The sequence below is a fragment of the Poecilia reticulata genome, chromosome 17 (genome assembly GCF_904066995.2).
Source record: "Poecilia reticulata chromosome 17, P_reticulata-male-v2, whole genome shotgun sequence".
Taxonomy (NCBI): domain Eukaryota; kingdom Metazoa; phylum Chordata; class Actinopteri; order Cyprinodontiformes; family Poeciliidae; genus Poecilia; species Poecilia reticulata.
Window position 1 is genome coordinate 20,334,649 of NC_088846.1, and position 26,511 is coordinate 20,361,159.

General features: G+C 38.3%; 1 protein-coding gene across 2 annotated transcripts; it reads right to left on the reverse strand.

Annotated features, from left to right (window-relative positions):
- Positions 1–1,335: 1,335 nt before the first annotated feature.
- rgs20 (regulator of G protein signaling 20) lies at positions 1,336–26,324 on the reverse strand. 2 transcript variants are annotated; one of them, XM_008434495.3, is made up of 5 exons: positions 25,843–26,324; positions 7,259–7,425; positions 5,304–5,378; positions 4,967–5,201; positions 1,336–4,421 (listed from the first exon to the last, which is right to left on the reverse strand). In XM_008434495.3, exons 1-5 carry the CDS (start codon positions 25,948–25,950, stop codon positions 4,233–4,235), a joined length of 774 nt encoding a protein of 257 aa, XP_008432717.3. In that variant the 5' UTR covers positions 25,951–26,324; the 3' UTR covers positions 1,336–4,232. The 2 variants fall into 2 exon arrangements, with proteins under 2 accessions (XP_008432717.3, XP_017165719.1); XM_017310230.2 differs by lacking the exon at positions 25,843–26,324 and adding an exon at positions 9,900–10,025.
- Positions 26,325–26,511: the final 187 nt, after the last annotated feature.

Here is a 26,511-nt window from a genome sequence, read left to right on the forward strand (position 1 = left end):
ACTGTGACGTGGACATTACAGACTGAAATTTGTATTTCATTTTTGTCAAACAACAATCTTACATTGATTGTTGATCGAACTTTAATAAGGCTATTGTTTTGATTTCAACCAGGAGTGTCCAATTTTAGTTTTCGAAAGCTACTGTCCTGCAGCCTTTAGATGCACCGCTGCCTCAACGCACGTCGGAAAGGTGGTTCGCCCAGGGCGCCAAACAGGACAGGACCCCCGTCTGCTTACATCATCACCCTCTATTCAGCTCCGACCTCTTTCCCTAAAGAAAAGCATCCCCACAGCATGACACTGCCTTCCACATGCTGAGCCTGCAAGACCGGTGTGTTCAAAGTCATTTGCATTTTTAGACTTCTGTTTCATTGATATTTTGCATGTAGGCAAGAAATAAATAACTTGTGGACTTATCTAACCAAAGTAGTCCCGTCTCCATGTTTACTCTGTCCCACTTTTTTTTTTTAACAAGACCTCTTATGGGTGCTTGTGGCTCTTTCAGGATTTTTTAAATTTTCTCAGTATTATAGTGATAATTTGTACTATCACAAGGCTCTTGGGTTATAATAGCTGCTTTGTCAGACTTTCTATGATAATCAGTGTGAAATGGAGTGAAACTGTAATCACAAATGTCTAATTTGATCAACTCCATTAAAAAAAAGTTGGAATCTAGAAATTAATTTCAAATTTTGTCTTGTGTGAAACTGAAGATATTTTTAGTGACTTTTGAAACAAATCAGCAGATATAAAAAAAAAAAATCTAAATATTTTAATAAAATGTTGAAAGTAACGACAACAACGATGCTCTTTGTTAAAGGTTTAAATAAAATGTTCTGACACCTAAACACATATTTGTTCCTTGAAAATCAATAAACAAATGACTTAAATTCCATTGTTGGACACTGCAGAAAGAGAAGGTGAAGATCTTCGTTTACTTTGACAAGATGTTGTTGAGTGACGTTGAAATCTGTATGTGACGTGCAACTGTGACGCAGAAGAATTGAAGTCAGAAATGTTTTGGTATTTTTAAGGACATAATCCAAAGTAATTCAAATTTAATACAAGAAGTCTCTGAAGACCTGTTTGCAGACCATAAAATATGTGCTGTGCATAAATTTTGATTAGGGGCTAAATAATAATAATAATTTTATGAAAACACAATAATATAGAAATATTGTGCTGCTTATGAAGAATAAGAAAAGAAAAAAAAACATCTGTTGCAATCTTAGCCTTGCAATCCCTAGGCTGAAAACTGCTGCTAGGAATAAACATAATAAGTTTCATAATTATTATTTAAGTCATGATTCATTGATGAAATCACTCAAGAATGAGTAAAATTATTGTGCTTTATTTTATCTCAATCGAAATGCCCACAAGTCAGTTTTTTTTTCTTGGAGAGTAGCAGAAAAACAAACAAAAAAATAAAACCCTAAACCATACTGTAAACATTCACATTATTTGTTTTTTGAAAAATGTCTTCATAAGTAAACTCAGCGCAAAATAACACATTTCATATAGTAGTAAACAGAAGAAACAACATTTATAGGCATCACTCCAAACCATTGGCTTAGATTGTGTTTTGAGGTTGGATCTGCGCAGTTTAACCCATCAGCTCAAATTGCACATCGTATGTAGTGAGTCTGAGTTAACTCTAAGACAAGAGCCACCATGAAGCACACAGGTTGGCGAGAAGCTCCGACTCCTCACGCCCGGTCACAGCGATCTCTGTCTCCAGCCGACAAAGAGGCGCTGCTTCTCCTACCGCCTTCCACCGACGTACTCACAATTGAGGAATCGAGACCAAACGCGCGAGATATTTTGGCCAGTGAGAGGGACAATTTCCGGTAAAACTGGAGTCGTGCTCCAGTGAACGGCCTTTCGGCGCAAGCCAGCGAACAACTGTTGCCCATGAGAAAGATGTCAGAAAACTGAATGTCAAGGCACTTCCCCATGAGAGGATCTTGTCTTCGAGTGACACAATGTGAGGCAACAAAGTAATTCAAATAAAACTAGATATTCTAAGTATTAAACGCTTGGCAACTCCAATTTTACTCAACACTCTCTTTAAACACGTGGACACAGCTTTCATCATAGCTTTGGTGTTTCTGCTAACCTGGCAAGATCCTCAGACCATAATACTTCTTATCCATTTTTAAATATATGATTTTTTTTATGATAAATCTCATATGTCATGCTGTATCAATAGGTCTGCAATTTCTCATGACTTTCCAGCATGTTCTTTGGACAAACGTTAAAGTTTAGTTACTGCTAATAAAAATGATGTCATCGCTTTTACTTAACCAGTTAGCAAACAGCATAAACCAACTGTGTATAGTACATGTTTAGATGTTATAATGAAGCCCGCTATCTCTTGTTTGTGGTCAGAAGTTCCCAAACAAATTTCCCGAACCATGGATGTACCTTGCTAGCATAACTCAAGAGCAATGTGCATTCGGGGGGCACCTGGTGCATCTCATCGGTTAACACATCAAATGAAATCTGAAGAACGACAGGTTGTTTTTTTTATAACTTCAACTTTTTATATTTAGGAATCTCAAAATCACATGGATTCGCATGTGATTGTTGGCACTCATGACCTCACACTGCAATGGGTTTGTATTAATGATGACACTGCATCTGAAATGGCACCAGTTTTGAAGTTGCCACTCTACATGGCTGTCCACAGATTACTGATTGTTCCTCTGGACCAAACAAAACAACAAACTTTTTAACAAAAATATGTCTAATGGATGTTTGGCTGTTTATGGGTGAGGCAGAAAATGGATTTATTCAGTGCATCAAACTTAAATGAGTTCTGCGGTGGGAAACAGAAACGGAGTAAACTAACTGAAGATGAACGTAAGAGTTTTAATGGTGTGAATGCATCCTCATAATACCATTTTGACAGCTACATCACTGTGGTGCGGTTAGGTGTTGATCAATAAAGTATGAGCTGACTATACATAGTACTGCATGGCTCCCTGATATGAAATATTCTGGTGAAAGATGTTTAGAGAAATGGGCATCAGAGTGACGATACTGCTTTAGAGGAATGGGCATCAGGGTAACAATGCTGGTCAGAACTGGAGCACAACTTACATAAACTAAAACTAATTACCTTTTATTAACGGAAATAATATAGCTGTTATCAGGAAAACCTTGGAAAGTTGTTGAAAAATTACAGACCCATAAAAGAAAATAGCTTGAATAAAATGTCTTCATTTTTTGTGTTATTTACTCCATCAAAATAATTAAATATAATTTAAAAATTTTTTTGACATGTCGCAATATTAAATAAAATACTTTCTCTGGTAAAAATCTACTCAGCTTAGAATCACACACCAATACATCTTTGATAAACCTATGATTTGTGCAAAGTGTCCCACTAGCATTAGAAAAACAACAAAATTGTCTTATACTGGCAATTGATAAAGGTTAAAACACTCTTCACCATTACTGACTTTCATTTATTGCACCCTGTTACTTCTCTGGTGACCATACACACATCCTTTTAAACCACACACAGGTTGTGCATGAACTGGAGTTGCCAAGTCGCTGCCACGGATACTGAAGTGTGAGGTTAGGTAACAAAACGAAGTGAAATAAATAAGAATAAAAAAATTAAACAGTACCCCACAAAGCTGCCAGCAAGTCAAGCTAATGTGCAGCTTTGACTTGAGCTTTGATTTTCATACGCAGTAAATAGAACCAGGCGTTTCCACATAAAATACCCACAATTTCATTTGAACTATTTACAAACTCATAAATATATATGTATATATGTATAGATAGTCTACAATAGGAATCATTTTCCTCAAAAACAATCATACAAAAAACAACGGACCATAAAAAACTCTGAACACAAATAAAATAGAATATTTCTATCAAAAAAAAAAAGAAAGAAAAGGAAAAACAGGATTAAAGTGTTATTCATATTCCTTTGGAGTGTTTTGCTATGTTGATCTGTAGCAGTACATGTGATGTCGAGCCCTCGGGAGGTTTTTCAGACCTGAGTTGTCTTCGGTCAGGTGCAGATCACAATATCGCTGAGATCCCTGGGAGGGGCCGGGGCCCGAGGCCTGGCTCATGTAATCCTACACTGAACATACAAAGAAGAAAACTTTTTTTTCTTTTCGTAAACTCGGGGTTTGGGTCGGGTGGGTTGTGGGGGATTGAAGGACTAAGAAAGGGCAAAGGGGATTAAAAGATCACAGGTTGTCGTTGCCACCCTAAGATTCGGGGGACTGCTCTGACAGAGGTTTGAGCAGGTTTTTGTACTCTAGGGAGTTCAAGTAGCGGGGATACGAGTCTCTTTGCATTAGCGTGTAGATCTGCAACTGGGCATCGTCAAACGTGTGCAAGTTGGGCTCCGGCATGTTCCTGTTAATCACCTCACGCACTCGGGAGTCAAGACTCACCTGGAAGTTAAGAAAGCACAACAATCAGGAAGAACAGAAGGTTTTCTGTTTCTGTAACAGGGATGTGAAAAATTGGATTTTTAGCTTTCTTATTAAGACTTGAAAACGTAGGGTCCTTGGGTTGCATTAGATTATTTGTGCAGAACTTGGATAAACTGTGCAGCAGTGGAGCACATGTGCAGTAAACATGTTGTCTCTAGGCTACTGAAGACCTGTTGTTCACACAACAGTGCATCTCTCATTTCTACTTTCAGAAGTTGGCATTTTTAGTACGGCATGTTTAGCTGGGTCTGACAAAAACTTTAGATCATCTGTTGAATTAAAGCAAAAGTAAGAGTTCCATGAAACACACTCTAGAATACAGACATGATGGACTTTATTACCCCCTGTGTAGAGCTAAACTTTGTGCAAAGCTAAGTGTGTGAGGCTTCACCACAAGAACATGAAAGTGGCATCGACATACTCATTGAACTCAGACATCGCAAAGTTTCACCCATCAAGGAAACTCTATTTTACCAAAATACAAATCAATAAAGGTTCCACACCTCTTTCGGCGAGAGAATGGAGATGTAGTCCTCGTAGATGAGCCGGGCCTTCTCCTCGATCACACTTTTATTGGTCTCTTTGCTGAACTCCTCACACGCGAGCCAGAACAGCATGTTCTCCTCGCTGAACTCGGTGCGGAGAAATTGCCGGAAAGAGTTCCTCCCAGCTGGACAGCACATCAGCTTATCAAACGACTGCCCCCACGTGCTCACCTCCTCCAGCGTGGGCTTCGGGCTGCAGAGAGCATGAGAACATTGGAGCAAGTCTCTTTAACGTCAGATGGAGTAGAAGTCTGTTTTATTTGTCAGGCATTGTTGTGTAGGGATTTTAGCTCACCAGTCTTCACAGTCTGAGGTCCCTTCCTTGACGTCATACGATGCCTTTCGATTCCGTTCATCTCTGTCTTCATTCCTGTTGAGGACAGAGAGGAACACCTTGGCAAGAAGCACTCATTTCACAAATGTGGTCATGGATCTAACTTTGTAATTAAGTGGTGTGAATGATCACAATTATTTAAGTCAGTGTATTCATGAATCACTACGGTAAGTTCAAATGAAACTGTTCCAAAGTAGATGCTTCCTTCTTGGTCAACTTCACTGTAAAAAAGTGTATTAGGGCTGTAGTTCGTGTAATGGACTTATTTACATTAATCTCACTTAATTCTTTTGGTTTAGTGATGAGAACTTGCCGGAAAGTTCTCAACACTTTTTCGTGTTGAATTGACTTAAAAGTTACACATTTTAACTTAAAGGAACTTTTTACTTTGACTTTACTTGAAACAATTAAGTTCAATGCCACGTTCGTATCCTACATCTGATGTCATAACACAAGCTTCACAGATCCTGTACCAACCATGGTGCTGTGGTGGAGCAGAGGTAGTGCACAACCCACATAAGGGTCGCAGGTTCAATTCCCGGCCTGTTGACTCTGCCACATGTCTTTCCCCTCTTTCATTAGCCACTTTCCTGTCTAACTACTACCAAATGAAGGCAGCCTGAACCCAAAAGCTCCTTTATTAGTGTACTTCTTTATTTGAAGTAAACTAAATGATTTGAGTAAGACTGACTTAAATTTGCCAAATTAAACAAGCTTAATAAATTAATTTGGATAAACTTAACTGAATTACTTGTTACCAATTGAAGCAGCTCAATTAAGTTGGCTCAACTATTTTCTTTTTTCTGTTATCCTCTCATTTCATTTAAAGTTCTGTTCACTGTGGACAGTGAAACTACTACCAGCTTCTAGTTTACAACAGGCCCAAGTTTTGGTGGCTTCTGTTGTTGATCCTGACTTTTGAGGGGGTATTTGAAACTTGAAAACAATTGGGTGTTTGAACAATCAATTTACAAGAGTGTTTGAATACCCATTAAAACTAAAACATATAAAACGGGCTGACATTAAGCTTCTGGAATGGGCCTGACCTCAGACATATTAAAAATGTATGAACTATGCTTAGAAGCTGGGTTTGAGCCAAAAAAAACCAGCCAATAAAAATGAACTGTGTTATTTCTAATAAGGTAAGTGAGGATTAAAGTACTTGAGACTGTATAGATCATTTCGACCATATGGGTATTTGAGAAAATCGACAATAAGTTCTAACTTTTGCAATGAATAAGCATCCAACACCCAAAACGAGCAGTCCGAATGCACAATGAAATGGCCAGAATCAGTAACAATCCTGCCAACAGCTGGCTTTTTTCACCAACAAAGTAGCATTAGAAAATAATTTTTGTCATTAAGCGGCATATATTCATAATTATGTCAAATGTTGTATGCCCCAAATTGATATCTTGTTATTGTGAGTATCAGGTAAGTAGACATTCATAAGACTGTAATAAATTATTACTTTCATCAGGACTGACGTCTTGTTAATGCAATTAGATGTTTAAAATGAGAAACTAGTACAGCTTTATTTTTTTTACTGTAGGTCTAAATTTTAAAATTGTTAAAGTAGTTCAAGTAATTGAATAAAATATGAGCATTAGTTAATCATTTATACTCCTTCTAATTTCGACTGACTCAAATGCATCACTTTGAATGCAGCGTTGCCGACAAGCGAAGCGCTTACACAGACATGCATATGAAAATGATGTTCAGGCTTTCCTGAATGTAATGAGGCGGCTGCTGCTGAAGCGACATCCACGGATCACATGCAAATCTGTCAAGAGTGTAAGACAGAAGCTGACGCCTGCTTTTGAGACACTCGAGCTCAGGCGGCGGGCGTCTTGCGTGCGACGACGTCGGCCATGCTGCACCTCAGCAACAGGGTTCTCGGTTTGTGGAAGACCTACCAGGAGCAGCTACAGCAGCAGCACCAGCAGAAGCAACACGCGTTGGAGCCCCGCGGGTTGGCCTGGCTCGGCTGGTCCTGCTGGGCCGGTGCAGTTCCTCCCGCTGCCGACTCCTGCTGCACCGACATCTGCCTCTTTCGCATCTCCATCCGCTCTGATCCCATGGGCTACAGACAGCGGAGAGTGGGGGGGGAGAGAGAGAGCGAGAGAGGGTGAAGGGTTTGGAGTGTTGATGTCAGGAATAGTATGTAACTGAGATTTTATCTCGCAAGAAAAGCTCTTGGCCTGCAATGCATTAGTGTGATGGAAATCAGTTCCAGTGTAACAAGTGTAGCAAGGGCAGCACTGGGTGTAATGCTGCAACGTGACAGTAGAGAAGATGGTAGTGTGAAATTATGACATTCAATCCATTTTTTTTGGCAACCCGTTGAAAGGAAAACTAAAGTAGAAAGAGACACTTTTCATAAACACCCTTCTAATTGTTTATGAAGAGTGAAATCTGTGGGAATGGGAAGAGTTTCGTGATGACACCTAAATGTTAGAACGTCCCTTAACAACGGTTAAAATCAAACATATAATGTCCAAATCTGAGACTTCCCAGCTAAATGCAGCAGACCAGATGTTATTTGACTCAATCATGTGCTGGCATGCATTGCCGGACACTCTGAGGCAAGACAATTTAACTCTCCTGAAGCTGTCAGAATGTGGAAATGACTTTTGCTATTTTCTTCTTTAAATCTTTATCTTAGCCCTGGCATAATAATGTATCTAGAAATCTCTAACTAGTTCTCTGTTTCTGTTTATGATTCATAAATGGTAACATTTAAAAATAAGAATAGCATGGAAGCTGTTGTTAACTCCCCCCCTCCCCTTTTTTTTTTTTTTTTTTACAATATTTGCGTTTGCCTGGAAAACATTGTGGAGAATGACACCCATGATATACTGTGTAATGTTACCATGGCAACCGGCCATTTGTATACACTATGGTAACTCAGAGGGGACAACATTAATCATTTACCAAAATCACCTTCATTTACAGGCTTGTGTTCACCTATGATTAGCTGAGATAAAGATTGCTTATGAGACTCGAGTTCCAAACCCTGATTCTAAGTTGAGCCTAAAGTCTTTAGAGGATAAATCAAAGTTGAGAGTTTCAGATCAAACTCTCAACTAGTGATCTTTGAGGTCACCCATATGGAATGTGGGGTTGATCCATATTGGGATGTAGTCTCAAATCAGTAATCATTATGGGGCTAGTCATCATTTCTATTTGGCCAATTAAAGCTGTAAATTCCTCTCACATATCTTGTACGTACTGCTCTGGGTAAAGCCAGTTAAGATGTAGACCACAACACTTTGGTTTATCTGATCCCCCAGCTGCATGGTTTGAAATTATACATGACTCGTGATCTTATGGCATCAAATACCATTTTATAAATCACATAACGATTGATGTAAAGTGGTGTGTGTGTGTGTGTGTGTGTGTGTGTTGTTGTTGTTGTGCCATTTTTGCAGAGAATTTATCTGAGTCTCAAATCTCTCCTCTTGGGTGCCCCCTGCTGGCATGGGCACCCTCTTACTTCGCTTATGCCTTGGGCTGGCTCTGGCCGTGTAGGCTCCTGTCATCATGCAGGCTATACAGGAATTGCTGTTCTAATTGTGAGTGTGGATATCTGGCCTATGCACAAGAATCCCATCGGTTTGCAGGCCTATAGACAGACAGGAATGCGAGCTGATTCTAACAAACGTGTCATCGCCGGGTCAGACTCTGCCAAATCCTGTCAGATCATTTATATAACAAAGCGGACTCTTCCGACACACGGCATCGTCCGGACACTACCTGGCGCAAGACACGAAGCCTTGAAATATGTCTGAAGATTTTGGTGTAAGGGAGACGAGTGGGGGTGGGGGTGCTGAAAGCGCAGCTTGCAAATCTATATCTCAGCATCGTTCTATCGCATCCTTTTCAATGAATACACCATTTAGCCATTTCTAAAATGGACCCGCGTTTTTTTTGTGTGTGTGTGTGTGTTTTTTTTTATTACTATCATTTGCTTGGTTTTGTCGTTCAGTTCTTTTTTTTATTCTCAGATTACCCGAGCAGGCATCAGCCCTCAGACGTCGTGCGTCTTGCCAAATGGTACATTTTTACGCATTAGGCATTGGGTGTACTTCAAAGCTGGCACTAGCAGTACGCTAGGGTTTGACTCAAAAGCGATATAGAGAATGGAACGGAGGGGGCGGGGGTGGTCGTATCTTCTGAACGCATAAATCATGAAAACTCTAACTAAATCACTGTTCTCCACAGGGGATTATGTGTCCCCTTACTGATTTCACAGCTGAAGTAATAATAATAATAATAATAATAATAATAATAATAATAATAATAATAATAATAATAATAATAATAATAATGATGATGATGATGATTAAAATACTCCACTGGTGAGTCGCGCATCACATCAATTGAAAGTGCCATCATGAAGAACCATAGAGCTTCATCGCCCTGGACAACCACCGAAAAGACACTGCCTAGATCTGTTAATAACATGCCGTTAACAAAAAAAAAAAAAACGACCTTAAACGCTCCGACCATAAAATCCCACCTGCAAAGATACAACTGCTTACTCCCAGTACTTACAATTTCACCATGTATGCACCACGAGAAGAGGAATTCTCTGCTTTGATTACATCCGATGGAACATAAGGCTTTTTTCCCCCTCTCCTCCGACCGGCTGCTTCTACTCAGTACGCATGCGTCTCCTCTCCAACTCGTAGTAGCCCAGTGAAGAGCGTAAACCCCGACAATATGTCACAGGTTTACAGTGCAGGTCGTTTAACATGAACGAATGTTACAAGTACCGTCCGATGGAGTCAAATTATAGTAGGAAATACGGGTGCATCACCGTGGATGAGAATATAATCAGAAATGTAATTTGTTTCAGTAATTAAACTCAAAAGGTGAAACTCAAATAAATCATTACACACAGACTGATATATCTGAAGTTTTTATTTATGTCCATTTCAATAAGATGTGATTTACAGCTGATGAAAACTCCAGATTGTTATTTTTCCCCAGAAAATAAGAATGTTACATAAAACTAATGAAAAAGGGATTTTGTAATGTAGCAATGGATTGTTGTAGCCATGCTGGCCTAGCTATTCATGGTAAAGCAGTCAATCACTGACTGCTTCCACACAGAAAATAAGCTAAAGAGTTGTTGGTATAGAATCTGACTGTTAACACAGTAGTGTATCCATGAATACTTATAGAAAGTTTGGTGGAAGGAAGATGTATATTGTCTTTCTCTTATCAGAGTTTGTGACGAGAGATTGTCAGGTGTAGGTGAGGAAATCTAAATATCCCTCAAATCTAAATATCCCTCACCTTAGCACAACACAAACACTGAATAAACACATTAAGCTTCAATTGCAGTCAATTTATATTACATTGGGTTGCAGCTGATAAATACTCAAAGCTGATGTTTTTATTGCAGTGATACATAATAGCCATAACTAATATTTAATACAGAAATATTCTGGACCCTGATCCAGATCCCTGATTTAACACTTGTCTAGCAAACGGTCCTTGACAGGATGAGAGTAAACAACAAAAATGATTGAGAAGCTGACTGTTCATAGAATGATGTGTCCAGTTATTAACAATAGAGACAAGCTGAAAGTTTCTATTCAAGCATTTCAGACTTTGTTCCTGCCTCTGAAGAGTTATGTAGACATATGAGATTTATCTCTGTGCGTGTATTGAATCTAAATAATTGTTACATTTTCTTTTTTGACTTAAATAATATGTGAGTTTCTAATCAAAAAGTCACATGTAGACATGATTCAATTGACAAAACAGAATCAAAAATCATTTGTAAGTTAAATTTTTTTTAAATGAACTGCGGAAATGTTCAGTACTTAAATTTATAGAGATGCTACTCTGGCACCATGTGTAGCATATCGAATGATGCTTTATAAACAATAAACATTTTCTGATTTGTAGCAACCTTTGGAAAAGAAGAAATGCTGAAGATAAAAATAATAATAAACACAAATGTCACCTGAAAGTTCTCCTAAAACTACAGTAGTATCTCTCTCTCGCTCTCTCTCTCTCTCTCTCTCTCTCTCTCTCTATATATATATATATATATATATATATATATATATATATATATATATATATATATATATAAAAATTCCCTTCTCACCCTCCGCGGGTGGTCTGGTTCATCCTCTGAGCTCGGGTCCTCTACCAGAGGCCTGGGAGCTTGAGGGTTCTGCGCAGTATCTTGGCTGTGCCTAGAACTGCACATTTCTGGACTGAGATGTCTGATGTTGTTCCTGGGATCTGTTTGAGCCACTGCTCCAGTTTGGGGGTGACTGCCCCGAGGGCCCCGATGACCACAGGCACCACTGTGATCTTCACCTTCCAGGTCTTTTCCAGTTCCTCCCTGAGGCCCTGGTATTTCTCCAGTTTCTCATGCTCCTTTTTCCTGATGTTGTAGTCACTTGGTATTGCTACATCCACCACAACGGCTTTCCTCTGTTCTTTATCCACCACCACAATGTCCGGTTGGTTCGCCATTACCATCTTGTCTGTCTGGATCTGGAAGTCCCACAGGATCTTAGCTCGGTCATTCTCCACCACTTTTGGGGGTGTTCCCCACTTTGATCTTGGGGCTTCCAGTCCATATTCTGCACAGATGTTCCTGTACACTATGCCCGCCACTTGGTTATGTCGTTCCATGTACGCTTTCCCTGCCAGCATCTTGCACCCTGCTATTATGTGCTGGACTGTCTCAGGGGCCTCCTTGCACAACCTACACCTTGGGTCTTGTCTGGTGTGGTAGATCTGAGCCTCTATTGCTCTGGTGTTTAGGGCCTGTTCCTGGGCGGCCAGGATGAGAGCCTCTGTGCTGTCCTTGAGTCCAGCTTTCTCCAGCCATTGGTAGGTTTTCCTGACATCAGCCACTTCAGTTATTTGTCGGTGGTACATCCCATGTAGGGGCTTGTCCTCCCATGATGGTACTTCCAGCACCTTGTCTTCTGTTCCCCATTGCCTGAGACATTCGCTGAGCACATCGTCCGTTGAGGCTTTGTCCTTGATGTATTTATGGATCTTGGATGTTTCATCCTGGACAGTGGCTCTCACACTCACTAGTCCTCTGCCTCCTTCCTTACGGCTCGTGTACAGTCTCAGGGTGCTGGATTTGGGGTGGAATCCTCCATGCATGGTTAGTAGCTTCCTAGTCTTAACATCTGTGGCCTTCATCTCTTCCATTGGCCAGCTAATTATTCCGGCAGGGTATCTGATTACTGGTAAGGCATAGCTGTTTATTGCATGGATCTTGTTCTTGCCATTGAGCTGGCTTCTCAGGACTTGCCTTATTCGTTGGAGGTATTTGGCTGTGGCTCCTTTCCTTGTGACCTCATCGAGGTTGCCATTTGCTTGTGGTATTCCCAGGTACTTGTAGCTGTGCTCTATGTCTGCTATTGTTCCTTCTGGGAGTGAGACCCCTTCTGTGTGGGCGACCTTCCCTCTCTTTGTAACCATCCGACCACACTTCTCTAGTCCGAATGACATCCCAATGTCAGTGCTGTAGATCCTGGTGGTGTGGATCAGTGAGTCGATGTCTCGCTCGCTCTTGGCGTACAGCTTGATGTCATCCATGTAGAGGAGGTGACTGATCGTGGCCCCATTCTTGAGTCGGTATCCGTAGCCAGTCTTGTTGATGATTTGGCTGAGAGGGTTCAGGCCTATGCAGAACAGCAGTGGGGACAGAGCATCTCCTTGGTATATGCCACATTTGATGGACACTTGTGCAAGTGGTTTGCAGTTGGCTTCAAGGGTGGTTTTCCACAGCCCCATCGAGTTTGCAATGAAGGCTCTTAGAGTCCTATTGATGTTGTACATCTCTAAGCATTCAATGATCCAAGTGTGTGGCATTGAGTCATAGGCTTTCTTGTAATCAATCCAAGCGGTACACAGGTTGGTGTGTCGGGTTTTGCAGTCTCGGGCGACTGTGTGGTCTACAAGGAGTTGGTGTTTGGCTCCTCTGCTATTTATGCCTATGCCCTTCTGTGCCTTGCTCATGTATTTATCCATGTGCCCACTTATCTTAGCCGCTATGATGCCTGACATGAGCTTCCATGTTGTAGAGAGACAGGTTATTGGCCGATAGTTGGATGGGACTGAACCCTTCGAGGGTTCCTTCTGTATCAGGATTGTGCGCCCTTCAGTTAACCATTCAGGGTGAGTCCCATTTTGTAGCAGCTGGTTCAGTTGAGCTGCCAGTCGCTCATGGAGGGCAGTGAGTTTCTTAAGCCAGTAGGCATGGATCATGTCAGGTCCTGGTGCTGTCCAGTTTTTCATACCCGAGACTCTGTCTTGGACATCTGCCACAGTGATGGTTACCGGGGCTTGTTCAGGGAGGTTGCTGTGGTCCTCTCATAGAGAGGTTAGCCACTGTGCATTGCTGTTGTGGGACGCCTCCCTTTCCCATATGCCTTTCCAGTATTGTTCAGTCTCCAGCCTGGGTGGGTCTGCTCTGTTGTTATTACCCTGCCATTGAGAGTACACTTTAGCTGGTTGGGTGGCGAAGAGCCGGTTAATCCTCCTGGCTTCATTCTCTCTCGTGTATCTCTTTAGGCGGCTGGCCAAGGCTTGGAGCCTTTGTTTGGCAGTTTCGAGTGCTTCAGGTATGGGCATCTGGCTGTACTTCTTGGGTACTGATCTTTTCATTGCACCTCTTTGGAGCTCTGACAGTTGACTCACTTCCCTCCTTGTTATCTTGATCTTAGCCTCTAACCGTCTTTTCCATGGTGGGTATTGGGTCTCATGGTTGCTCTCATAACCAAGCATCTCAAGGATCACTAATGCTGAGTTGTATATCAGCTCATTGGTTTCTCTTATGGTGTTGGTAGGGATCGTTCTCAATGCTGCATTCATATATATATATATATATATATATATATATATATATATATATATATATATATATATATATATATATATATATATATATATATATATATATATATATATATATATATATATATATATATATATATATATATATATATATATATTTATTTATTTATTTATTTATTTATTTAGTTATTTATTTTTTTATTTATTTTTTCACATATTTGTTAAATTTGTCACTATATTGTGACAGTTTAGTATGAGACAGATAATCTGTGAAAAAAAATCCTCCCTGTGTTAGTGTCATCTGCAGAAATACGCAGCTCAGCTCCTGGTCAGAAACAACCAATTTGAGTCAGGAGAAGGATTTTATCGCTGGCAATCAACTTTGTGTACACGCCGCCTACACCCTACCCTTTGCTCTCTGTTATGCTAAGCTTCTTCCCCACAACAGTGCCTGACATGAATGCGTATGGCCTCCAATGATGGCAGATAAACAGTTTTCCTGTAAGTTGTTTCTCCACCATTAGCACGACTGCGGAAAACCAGCAATCTTGAGCTTGCACTTACAGGGGGATGATTGACAGCGCTAACACCCTCCTTCTGGCTCTGATTGATTGTGTCTGACTTAGAGCGGTGTATTTCTGGAGATGACAGTAGAGCCAAAGGGAGAAAGGCTTGATTTTTTTTCGGATTATTTGCCTATATTGTCACAACATAATGACAATTGTAACAAATATGCGTGAAAAAACCCCAGCATATTTTTATATCAAATTTTACCTACTGCAGCTTTATGTACATTTATTCACAGAATATGTTGAAAATACTCAATTTAGAAAATAAATCTCCACGTTTTTTTTTATGAAGTCTTCAGCCTTTGCCTGCAACCGCTGTCTGTGCTGCTAAAAGCATTGCAGAATGCATGCTGTAACTCAGTCTGCTGGGCGACTTTCAACTTTTTTTTTTAAACACACAATTGTATAATTATATGTACATACTTCAAATGAATGAATGAAAACGACACTGTGCAGAAGTGTGGTTGAGAACGTGTTGATAAGCTGCATCTATTGATGTCACCACCCCAGCTGCAGCATGATAAAGAAAGGGACTCTGCAGAAGAAAAAATATTAGAAAATCACAGTTTCTGTTAAATATTTGTAGTTGTGATTAAACCACACTCCTCAATTTTCTCCTTCATTTTTTGCCACTGTGATGTCCCTACATTTCTCTATCATTAGCTGGCAACAAACTGGCTGGATAATCAGCATTCAGACCACAAATGCATTGTACTTGAAATATAAAACTACCATCTATTGCATCCAAGCAATAAAAATTGGAATATTGCACACATTAATTTTGCAGTGACAACTGCAATTCAATATATTGTGCAGGTTCATTGCTGTGACACCTGCCCCTCTGTACAGGTCAGTTTCAGAGCAACAGTTTGAACCTCATTAAAGAGACCACACATGTATCTCCATGCCACGTATTTAACTGTCAGAAAACCACTACACAACTTTATGCTTTAAGCTGTTACAATGCCAAACTGCTGCTAAGATTACACACTAAGCCTCACACAAAAGGATATCGTTGCCCTCTTATCTTTAATGCCTAGCTCTATCATTTACCTTGGGAATGAGTGAAGTGCCCTTTTATCTAGCAATGGCTAAAAGAAGCCGATTTCATTTTCGTTTTACCGATGACACATTTAAAAAATCTACTGCTGGTTTTTGTCATGTACTGGTAGTGTAAAGTTGTGCAAAATATATTTTTTTGCATTTGGGAATAAAAGATTCTACCTTTTCTTTGATATACATTTGGCATTTTCTTTAATATCATTCAAAGATAAAAAAAATAATAATTCTGTACAATATTCCAGAAATGCTGTCTCATTTTGTTGTACAAGTAGTTATATAATGAATTAACACATCTATTTATTTATTTATTTGATTTACAAAATACATTTCACTGTTTTCTGCAACCACAAAGTAGGTTTGAAGGTGTAGGCACTCTCTACATGTAGCACTACATCTGTTGCACTCTCAGCCTGTGAGAAAACTCTCATATACACAGAGACGTTCAGGCTGGCTTCACTTCCATATAACTGACACTTCAGATGTTTGTTTGTTCTGTCCTAATGTTTCACTTTACTCTTCCTGTTGTGTTACAGATTATCATCAGGCAGCTGTTTGCAGTTTAATCTTCTGCACGTCCCTGTGAAGAGTGATAATGTAGAGAACAACACTGCCATCTGAAGGCAACTGTCGTTAAAGCACTTACATGATGATCTCTGTAGACCAGTGGTTCTTAACCTTTTTTGAGGTACCGAACCCAACAGGTTTCATATGCGCATTCACTGAACCCTAGTGATAAATAAAATATGATTCCCCCCCCCCAAATTCAAGATATAGGGGTGACCCAACTAGAGTCTAGTTGGGTCACCCCATGATCACTAAGTCTTCTTAAAAGGTAGAGTCTCTGAGAACAGTTCTTCAAAATATAGTCAGTGTTTTCAGCAAAGTTGAGCTGACTGTGCAGGAACGACCCAAGGTATTTAAAATTTGCCACAGTTTCAACAGGTTGGCCATCGAGAGAAACTAGAACCACTTTAAGGCCTTGTTTAGATCATTTAATTAGCTCTACATTCTTAACAGAATGAAAAATTAATAATAAATAATAAAGACTTTGCTGTATTCTGATTTAGTAATGTAATTATATTAGCTGTGTTACCACCCCACGCCACTAGAGGCAGTAGCAACCACGAAAAGATGCGACTAAGGAGCAAATTTAGAAGTACACCGAAAGCTACAGAATTTGGTAAAAATGGTGAGCTTTGCTGAAGAGGAACACTGATTGGCTAAGCAATGTAACGTGATCCTCTGCAGCAAGTGATGGCAAAGCGTGGCGCATCATCACGACTTTACACAAGTGTGTCTTTACCTCCGCGGCAGAGGCTCCACCGAACCCCTGAGACCGGCTCACCGAACCCCTGGGGTTCGATCGAACCCAGCTTAAGAACCACTGCTGTAGACAATGCAAAGACATCATGTACTGACTGATGATGATGTTTTATTATCTTTCAGCTGTTTTAATTATATTATTTAACACAACCACTTTTCATCTTGCGTTTAGTGTTTAAAGTCTATGAATGTTGGTCATTTGATGGAGATCTACATCAGCTTTGAGTTGCATTTAAAAAAAAAAACGCTTCACTATTGTCTAGTCCAGACAAATATAAATGCTTCTGCTTTTAGAGCTCACAGTGTTTTTTGCAACGTACAATCACAAGATGGCACTATCCACTCGGCACCTGGCCATTCTGCCAAACTCCAGCGTGACACAGCTTTCTATATGCTTAATTTACACCAGCACATCCATGCTGTTCCCTTTCGGGGACACGCTATCTTTTAGAGGTGCCTCCTGATGGTGCGAAAATCAATCTTGCCAGATCCTCATCTGAGTTAAGAACCACAAAAGAGAGGGACTCAACTAAATCCTCTTGTTGCACTGTTTCTACTTTTGAGTCTTCCAGCATAGTGTCTTAAAAAATAATCCATAATCTTGATTATCATCTTCCTAAACAAAGACAAACAAATAATGTCTTGTTAAAATTAATAACTTTTAAAGTTGAGCATTTAAGCATTTTTTTTATTCCTTTGTGGCGTATTGATGTGACATCCCGTTGCACACTTTTACAAAGAAGCTCCACAAATAGTTCTGCAAGACTGATTCACATACACATTGGGACATGAGAAGCTCCCTGTGAGGGCACAATGTCAAGTGAAGGTGTGAGCCCATCTCAGCACACAAGGCCATAAGGACAAGATAGATGACAAGGCGTCTGACAAGGTGAACAAAGTCTTTTCTGTGTGTGATTAATACGACTCAGAATAGCAAGAAAGGAAGACAGAACGATGCACATATTCTATCACCAACATGCAGTTACTGGGCAGGGAGCATTGAGCTGCCTGATTAACATATCAAGACATCACACATGGTATTGGTGAGTACTCTGAAGGTGAAAATGGTTCTGTCACAGTAGAAAATGTGGAAGCACACTGTAAATGAAAGGATTTTTCTATTTCCCCGGTTTGCTCTGAATGAATTTCAGTATTTCCCCTGATCTGTGCTGATCAAGATGCTCTTTGGTAAATAAATGTCAGGCTTATTTTAATAGTGTGTTACCAGTATCTTAGTCATTTCATTCCACGAAGGTGGTTTTACTCTGACTTCACAGTAAGAATTTGTAGTTTAAGACCAATGTGGGTTACAACTAAATGCAATTATTAAGACTTAAAAATAGTATGCATTTGGATTGATTAATGGAGACGTCTAAAATCATTGAAGACCCAGTTACACACAAGTTTTCACTTAGTACCAGATGCAGTTTTTGATACAAGTGACAATGGGCAACCACCCTGGGCGGCATCTTGTGGGGGCCTACCCCTCCACCTGTTCGTCTTTTCTATTCCCCCCACCACCGCTGAACCAGTGGATCGGAATGTCAATGGTGCCTAATGCAAAAAAAAACAAAAAACAATTTCACACACCACTGTTAAGGTGGTTCGCCCTGGGTGCCAAACAGGCTAGGACTGCCTCGGCTTAGTACTTTGATTTTTCTGCCTAATGCTCTTTCCTCATGATGCCATCCATTTTGTGAAGAACACAAGTTCCCTCTGCAGAAAAACACTCACACAACATGATGCTGCCACCACTGTACTTCAGAGTTGGGATGGGTTCTCCAGCTTGCAAGCTTCCTTCTTCTCTCTTTTGTTTCTAATCAGATAAACATTATTTCGAAAGAACTTGTTTCATAAACTATATAACTTATTAATTTGGTTTTAAGAGATAAGCGTTTACTACTGGTAATGAACTACCACGAAGTATAAATCAAGATTTTTACTTTTGTGTTGAATGTTTTTAAAATATTTACCATTAATGACAACACAAATTAACCTTTCTGCAAAATTCACCAACTGTACAATTCAAGTTAGTGTAAAATAAGTGGTATTTCAAAAGAGCAGAAGAAATATTATATTTTTTGAGCAATAAGAGTTTTTGTTGCTAATCTGTTGCTAACAGATGAGCGAGCGCTTTTTCTGGTAACTAAGTTCCACAAAGTAAACATCTGATTTTCACTTTTGCAAAATTTACCAACTGTAAATTTATTGTGTCTAAGCAGATAAGCAGTATTTTGAAAGAGCTTATGTTTTATAAACAATATTACATATTGTTAATTTGGTGTTAAGATATAAGCGGGGGTTTTTTCCAGCAACGAACTGCCACAAAGTATAAATCAAGATTTTTACTTTTGTGTTGAATGTGTTGTTTATAATATATTTACCACTAAAGACAGAAAGAATTAACTTTTCTGCAACATTCACCAACTGGACACATCTTGTTAGTGTAAAATAAGTAGTATTTCAAAAGAGCAGAAGAAATCTTATGTTTTTTGAACAATAACAATTTTTGTTGCTAATCTGTTGCTAAGAGATGAGTGTGTTTACTGGTAACCAAGTGTCACAAAGTAAACTAAAGATATTTACTTTTGCAAAATGTACCGACTGTAAATTTATTGTTTATAATCAGGCAAGCATTATTTTGAAAGAGCTTATGTTTTATAAACTATATAACTTGTTGTTAATTTGCTTTTAAGAGATAAGCGTTTTCTACTGGTAACGAACTGCCACGAAGTATAAATCGAGATTTTTACTTTTGTGTTGAATGTTTTAAAAATATTTACCATTAATGACAAAACGAATTAACTTTTCTGCAAAATTCACCAACTGTACAATTCAGGTTAGTGTAAAATAAGTGGTATTTCAAAAAGCAGAAGAAATATTATATTTTTTGAGCAATAAGAGTTTTTGTTGCTAATCTGTTGCTAACAGATGAGCGAGCGCTTTTTCTGGTAACTAAGTTCCACAAAGTAAACATCTGATTTTCACTTTTGCAAAATTTACCAACTGTAAATTTATTGTGTCTAAGCAGATAAGCAGTATTTTGAAAGAGCTTATGTTTTATAAACAATATTACATATTGTTAATTTGGTGTTAAGATATAAGCGGGGGTTTTTTCCAGCAACGAACTGCCACAAAGTATAAATCAAGATTTTTACTTTTGTGTTGAATGTGTGTTTTATAATATATTTACCACTAATGACAGAAAGAATTAACTTTTCTGCAACATTAACCAACTGAACACATCTTGTTAGTGTAAAATAAGTAGTATTTCAAAAGAGCAGAAGAAATCTTATGTTTTTTGAACAATAACAATTTTTGTTGCTAATCTGTTGCTAAGAGATGAGTGTGTTTACTGGTAACCAAGTGTCACAAAGTAAACTAAAGATTTTTACTTTTGCAAAATGTACCGACTGTAAATTTATTGTTTATAATCAGGCAAGCATTATTTTGAAAGAGCTTATGTTTTATAAACTATATAACTTGTTGTTAATTTGGTTTTAAGAGATAAATGTTTTCTACTGGTAACGAACTGCCACGAAGTATAAATCGAGGTTTTTACTTTTGTGTTGAATGTTTGTTTTATAATATACCTACTACTAATGATAAAAATAATTAAACTTTCTGCAAAATTCACCAGCTGCACAATTCTTGCAGTAAAATAAGTAGTATTTCAAAAGAGCAGAAGAAATATTATATTTTTTTTAACAATAACAATATTTGTTGTTAATATGTTGCTAAGAAATGAGTGTTTTCTGGTAACCAAGTACCACAAAGTAAACATCTGATTCTCACTTTTGCAAAAATTTACCAACTGTAAATTTCTTGTGTCCATAAGCAGATAAGCAGTATTTTGAAAGAACGTATGTTTTATAAACAATATTACATATTATTAATTTGGTGTTAAGAGATAAGCAGGGGTTTTTTTCCGGTAACGAACTGCCACGAAGTATAAATCAAGATTTTTACTTTTGTGTTGAATGTGTGTTTTATAATATATTTACCACTAATGACAGAAAGAATTAACTTTTCTGCAAAATTCACCAACTGCACAATTCTTGTTAGTGTAAAAGAAGTAGTATTTCAAAAGAGCAGAAGAAATCTTATGTTTTTTGAACAATAACAATTTTTGTTGCTAATCTGTTGCTAAGAGATGAGTGTGTTTACTGGTAACCAAGTGCCACAAAGTAAACTTAAGATTTTTACTTTTGCAAAATGTACCGACTGTAAATTTATGGTTTCTAATCAGGTAAGCATTATTTTGAAAGAGCTTATGTTTTATTAACTATATAACTTGTTGTTAATTTGGTTTTAAGAGATAAACGTTTTCTACTGGTAACGAACTGCCACAAAGTATAAATCAAGGTTTTTACTTTTGTGTTGAATGTTTGTTTTATAATATATCTACTACTAATGATAAAAATAATTAAACTTTCTGCAAAATTCACCAGCTGCACAATTCTTGCAGTAAAATAAGTAGTATTTCAAAAGAGCAGAAAAAATATATATATTTTTTTTAACAATAACAATATTTGCTGTTAATATGTTGCTAAGAAATGAGTGTTTTCTGGTAACCAAGTACCACAAAGTAAACATCTGATTCTCACTTTTGCAAAATTTACCAACTGTAAGTTTCTTGTGTCCATAAGCAGATAAGCATTATTTTGAAAGAACTTATGTTTTATAAACAATATTACTTATTATTAATTTGGTGTTAAGAGATAAGCGGGTTTTTTTCTGGCACCGAACTGCCACGAAGTATAAATCAAGATTTTTACCTTTGTGTTGAATGTGTGTTTTATAATATATTTACCACTAATGACAAAAAGAATTAATTGTTCTGCAACATTCTGGACAATTCTTGTTAAGTAGTGTAAGATAAGTAGTATTTCAAAAGAGCAGAAGAAATCTTGTGTTTTTTTAACAATAACAATATTTGTTGTTAATCTGTTGCTAAGAGATGAGTGTGTTTACTGGTAACCAAGTGCCACGAAGTAAACAATTAATTTTTACTTTACCAAAAGTAAAAATCAGAAAGCAGTGCACAAACATTATCACAAACATTGCTAATGTAACTACTACCCCCATTAACAGTAGCTTTTTTCCTAAAACAAGCTTTTTAGCTATTTTGTTTATTTATTAACCAGGTTTAGCACACTGAATGGAGGAAGTCAATGTAAGACAACATGCTAGTTATAGCCCACATGCCACTGGCTGCATTTAGGCTAACATTACAATTTTGGCTAATTTCAGCTTGTACACTAATTTTAACTTACTGAATACTTCAGCAATGAGGCTAATTTTTAGCATCAGAGTGCTGGGTTCCAACCGACGGGCACATTTTGGCAGACCGCGTTTAAATTTCTTAAGAAATTTTGTTATAACTAACTGTTCTTGATATTGCCTAATGTTTCTAAGTTTTAAAATGTTATCAGAAAGGTAGAAAGTTTACACATTATTTTCCTTACACTTTACAGTTATGCAGTAGTTTTCGTGTTGATCTATAGTAATCATCTTTGTTGTAAAATGTCTTGGAATTTATGCCTGCAGCATTGCAAATGCTAGAAATAGTTATGGGATGTGAGCACTTATGCACATCACGGTGCTTGTTAGAGAGCCCTAAATATTTATGTTATTTCCTCTGAGTTACTCAACATATACTGTTACAGAAACTCACAGTTTCAGTGTTGGGGTCACATTGTATTTGGGAAACGTTTGATAGTTGTGCACATAGGAAAAAAATAATGTAGTTTACTGCAAGGTGAAACACTAGTTAAAATCAAACCTACTTGGAGATACTCAGACAAATTATATATACATTAATAAAAAATTCCCTTCTCACCCTTCCTCTTTCATCCTCTGAACTCAGGTCCTGTACGAGAGGCTTGGGAGCTTGAGGGCTCTGCTCAGTATCTTGGCTGTGCCTAGAACTGCAAATTTCTGGACTGAGATGTCTGATGCCATTCCTGGGATCTGTTGCTGGCAAATAAAACTTTGGTCATTAGGGATTTATTTTCCTCTCATTGATTGGATGTTTTATTTATAACAGAATCATGGACAAGTGGTGTGGGTGACTCCAGCATTTTTAATGAATTTGTTCCGTGGAACTGCGGCTATTTTAATGCTCCAAGGATGTCTTCTGAGGAAGACAGTGAATAAAATGCAGTTGAATGCAGTTCAGCAAAAGCAAAACTAAAACTTGGTTTTAAAGAGCATTGTTACATTTGGAGAAAAAAGGAGGGAGTTTACAAATAAGAACAGCATCACAGCTGTGAACCTTCCTTAGTATGAAGGCTGAAATTTTTCAACCTTCATACTAAGTATTTTAATCCACAATGCATTGCAAGACCTCTCTCTGCCCCTGTTTGTGAGACTTCTCACTGCCTCAATGAGAAAACTAACAAAACAGTCAGTGGCATTGTTCATAGACCCTGATGCAAAGTGGCTCTTAAAATCAGTTTGAATGGAGGTTTAATCAAACAGGACAAGTGGAAACACCTGCAAAGAAGTGAAGAGCATTCGTTAGAGTTATTAAGGACACTTGTGCCTCTGCTTCTGTTACAAGCTGCTGTGAAAAGAGTTGTTACTGATTAAGAGCGAAGAATTATGAAACACCCATTACGGTACAGAACGTTTCCACTCCAGGACTGTTTTTGAGAGGTCATGGATGGGCTACATATCTCAAAGTATCAAATAATCTGATTAAGATGCCTGGTATAGCATAGGATAGTATAGTACGGTACAGTATACTGTAGTATAGTAGTGTTATTTTTAACAACATGTTATTTTTAATCAACCTGTTAAACAACAGGTTGATTTCATAGCTTTATAAGCTTCTAATAAGTTAACACATATTTACGTTTATATAGGCCCAAATGTAGATGTATTTTAAGCCAGCAATGCAAACACACTGTTTCCACGTGTGACATTGTTTAAACCACGAAATAAGACAAGATCTCAGCAAGAGAATTGTGAACTTCTACTAGCTTGGGTATAATTTCGAGATTCCAAAAGGTGCCACATTCCTCTGTTCAAGAAATTGTATGCAAACACCCTGGGAATCTCGACCATCATGTAAGAGTCAGGTTTTGCGCCCCAGAGAGGAACGGGTTTTGTTGAAAATTGTGTGCGTCCATCCCAGAACACAAGTAAAAGACCTTGTGAAGATGCTGGAAAGAAGCTGGACAGAGAATGTCATTATCTACAATGAAACTAATTTTGTGCCCATGTGGGCTTGAAAGGTAACTCAGAAAGGAAGAATGCAGTTCAACAAAAGCAAAACTAAAACTTGGTTGGTTCTAAAGAGCATTGTTACATTTGGAGAAAAAAGGAAGGAGTTTGCAAATAAGAACAGCATCACAGCTGTGAAGTTGAGAAGCATCATGTTATTTGTTGGTGTTTCGTTTGAGGTACAAAATGGATGGCATCATAAGGAAAGACCATAATATGGAAATATTGAGCAAAACATCAGTCAGTCAGGAAGGCAAAGATTTGGTCCAAATAGGTCTTAAAATAGACAATCCCAAGCATTAATTGTTTTAACAGTGACAAAGTCAATGTTTTGTTGCGATTGTCACAAAACTTTGATTTGTGATCATAGAAGCTTATTGAAGAATAATAAAAGTGATTCAGTTTAAAAAGTATACAATACCAAGGAAATGTATGTAAAGTTCTAAATTAGAAGAATGTAAAAAAAAAAAACAAACATAAAGAAATTTCTTCTATAGATTTCAGGAATTTAGCAAAGAGTAATAGTTTTGCAAATTGCATTGGACCAAGGACAATAAATCCAGTCTGATTTAATGTGAAACACCGACTGAAAGGACTTAATTGTCTTTTAATGCAATATAAGTATTTGGTTTCAGTGTTATTGCTTATACGCTTCTAATAGTGTGTCACCATTTTCATTTCAACATGTCTGGTAAATTGGAGCCATACATGTTAATGACTTGGGCTATTTTCTTTCTACTTGTGACCTACCCATCAGATCTGGATGCGTCTCCCTTCTCCTAATGACTCTAAAACCCCTTCCTTTCTAGGAATAGCAACACATGCCTCCTCACAACAGAGAACCACCGGAAACTTTTAGTTATTATTTACCAAGACTCAAGTATAAACTTAGCTGTCTAAGAATGTTCAATTTGCTGTTTCTCATTAAACTTTGTCCATTATTGTGGAGAATTTTTACTAAAGGTTTTAACCCCTTTTTTTAGAATTTAAATCACTTGACTCATACTATTTTAGGCCATGCTGTCGCCTTCTTTTAATCTTCTTTTTAAGCCTTGTTTAGACTGGAAGTGCTTCCCTAAATAGAAGTTCTGTGTGAATCAAAGAGGCTTCACAATGCCAGTCTATCAACAGCAAAATACTTTATTAAGGGTGTTTCTTTGAGCTGACAGGAATATTAAATGAATGATGTGGTGATATGTTGCTTCAATAGTTTTGAAAATTAGACCAGTCTCTTATTTGTGTTGTTTTGCTTTCTGTAATCTTATTATCAGAGTTGTGTCAAATAGGAAATTTACTCTGTTTGGAATAGAATTATGTTGTGAAGACATATGTGGGAAATGCACAAAATTGTCACTTAGATCGCTACAAAAATAAAAATTAGTTCCCAAGGTTCTGTATGTTACTTTATTGAAGTGTTAATACCCAAAAGGATGATGGCTGATGTTAATATGAGAACATGATCATACCTCAAGGCACACCATCTCCTGCTCTGCTTGGTCCGAGTCATTGTAGTTAACCTGGTAGCCCACGGTCTGCCTGCAGGCGCTGGTCAGCCCCTGAATCCACTGCCACATCAGGTACGTTTGATCCCACACAGCACGGCCGTGGGCCTGATCTCCCACTGCCTCGCCACGCTACCACATGGCATGCTTTGACTTTGAGTCTTTACTCGCAGCGTTGCGCCCAGGTCTGCTTGAAATCGTAGGAAATCCACGCTTCCTGGTCGTCTCCTCTATGCTTTCCCACAGTCTGACATGAAACCCATAGTGACGGCAGAGGCAAAGAGGGGGTGAAAAACATCGACGACCCCAATGCCGCAAAGAGTGTTTACAAAGGAGAGGGCAGATGGGGATTAGGACAATGTTCCCTCTGGATGCGATCCTGATTCCTCTGTGCTTCTCTGCGTCTCACCAGCTTAGGCCAGATTAGGCCTGGAGGTCTTAATGTCTGAGCTAGATGGACAGACAGGAAGACTAGTGACAGGCACAGAGTCATTTCTGACTGTTTATGACCTATGTTTACTTAATATTTATAAATAATTTTGTTTTACATCAGACAGTCACTGAATAAATCTGCATGCAGCCAGATGATTTTTTTAAAAAATGATAAAAAACATTTGTTGCTGGAATGCTATA

Bases quoted from the DNA above. Each gene is read 5' to 3' on its own strand.
- rgs20 (XM_008434495.3), bottom strand. From the start codon at position 25,950: ATGTGGCAGTGGATTCAGGGGCTGACCAGCGCCTGCAGGCAGACCGTG. The intron at 5,379-7,258 runs GTAGGTCTTCCA...TGTCCTCAACAG, and splicing joins TGCTGCTGTAGCTGCTCCTG to GAATGAAGACAGAGATGAAC. The intron at 5,202-5,303 runs GTGAGCTAAAAT...TGCTCTCTGCAG, and splicing joins ACCTCAGACTGTGAAGACTG to CCCGAAGCCCACGCTGGAGG.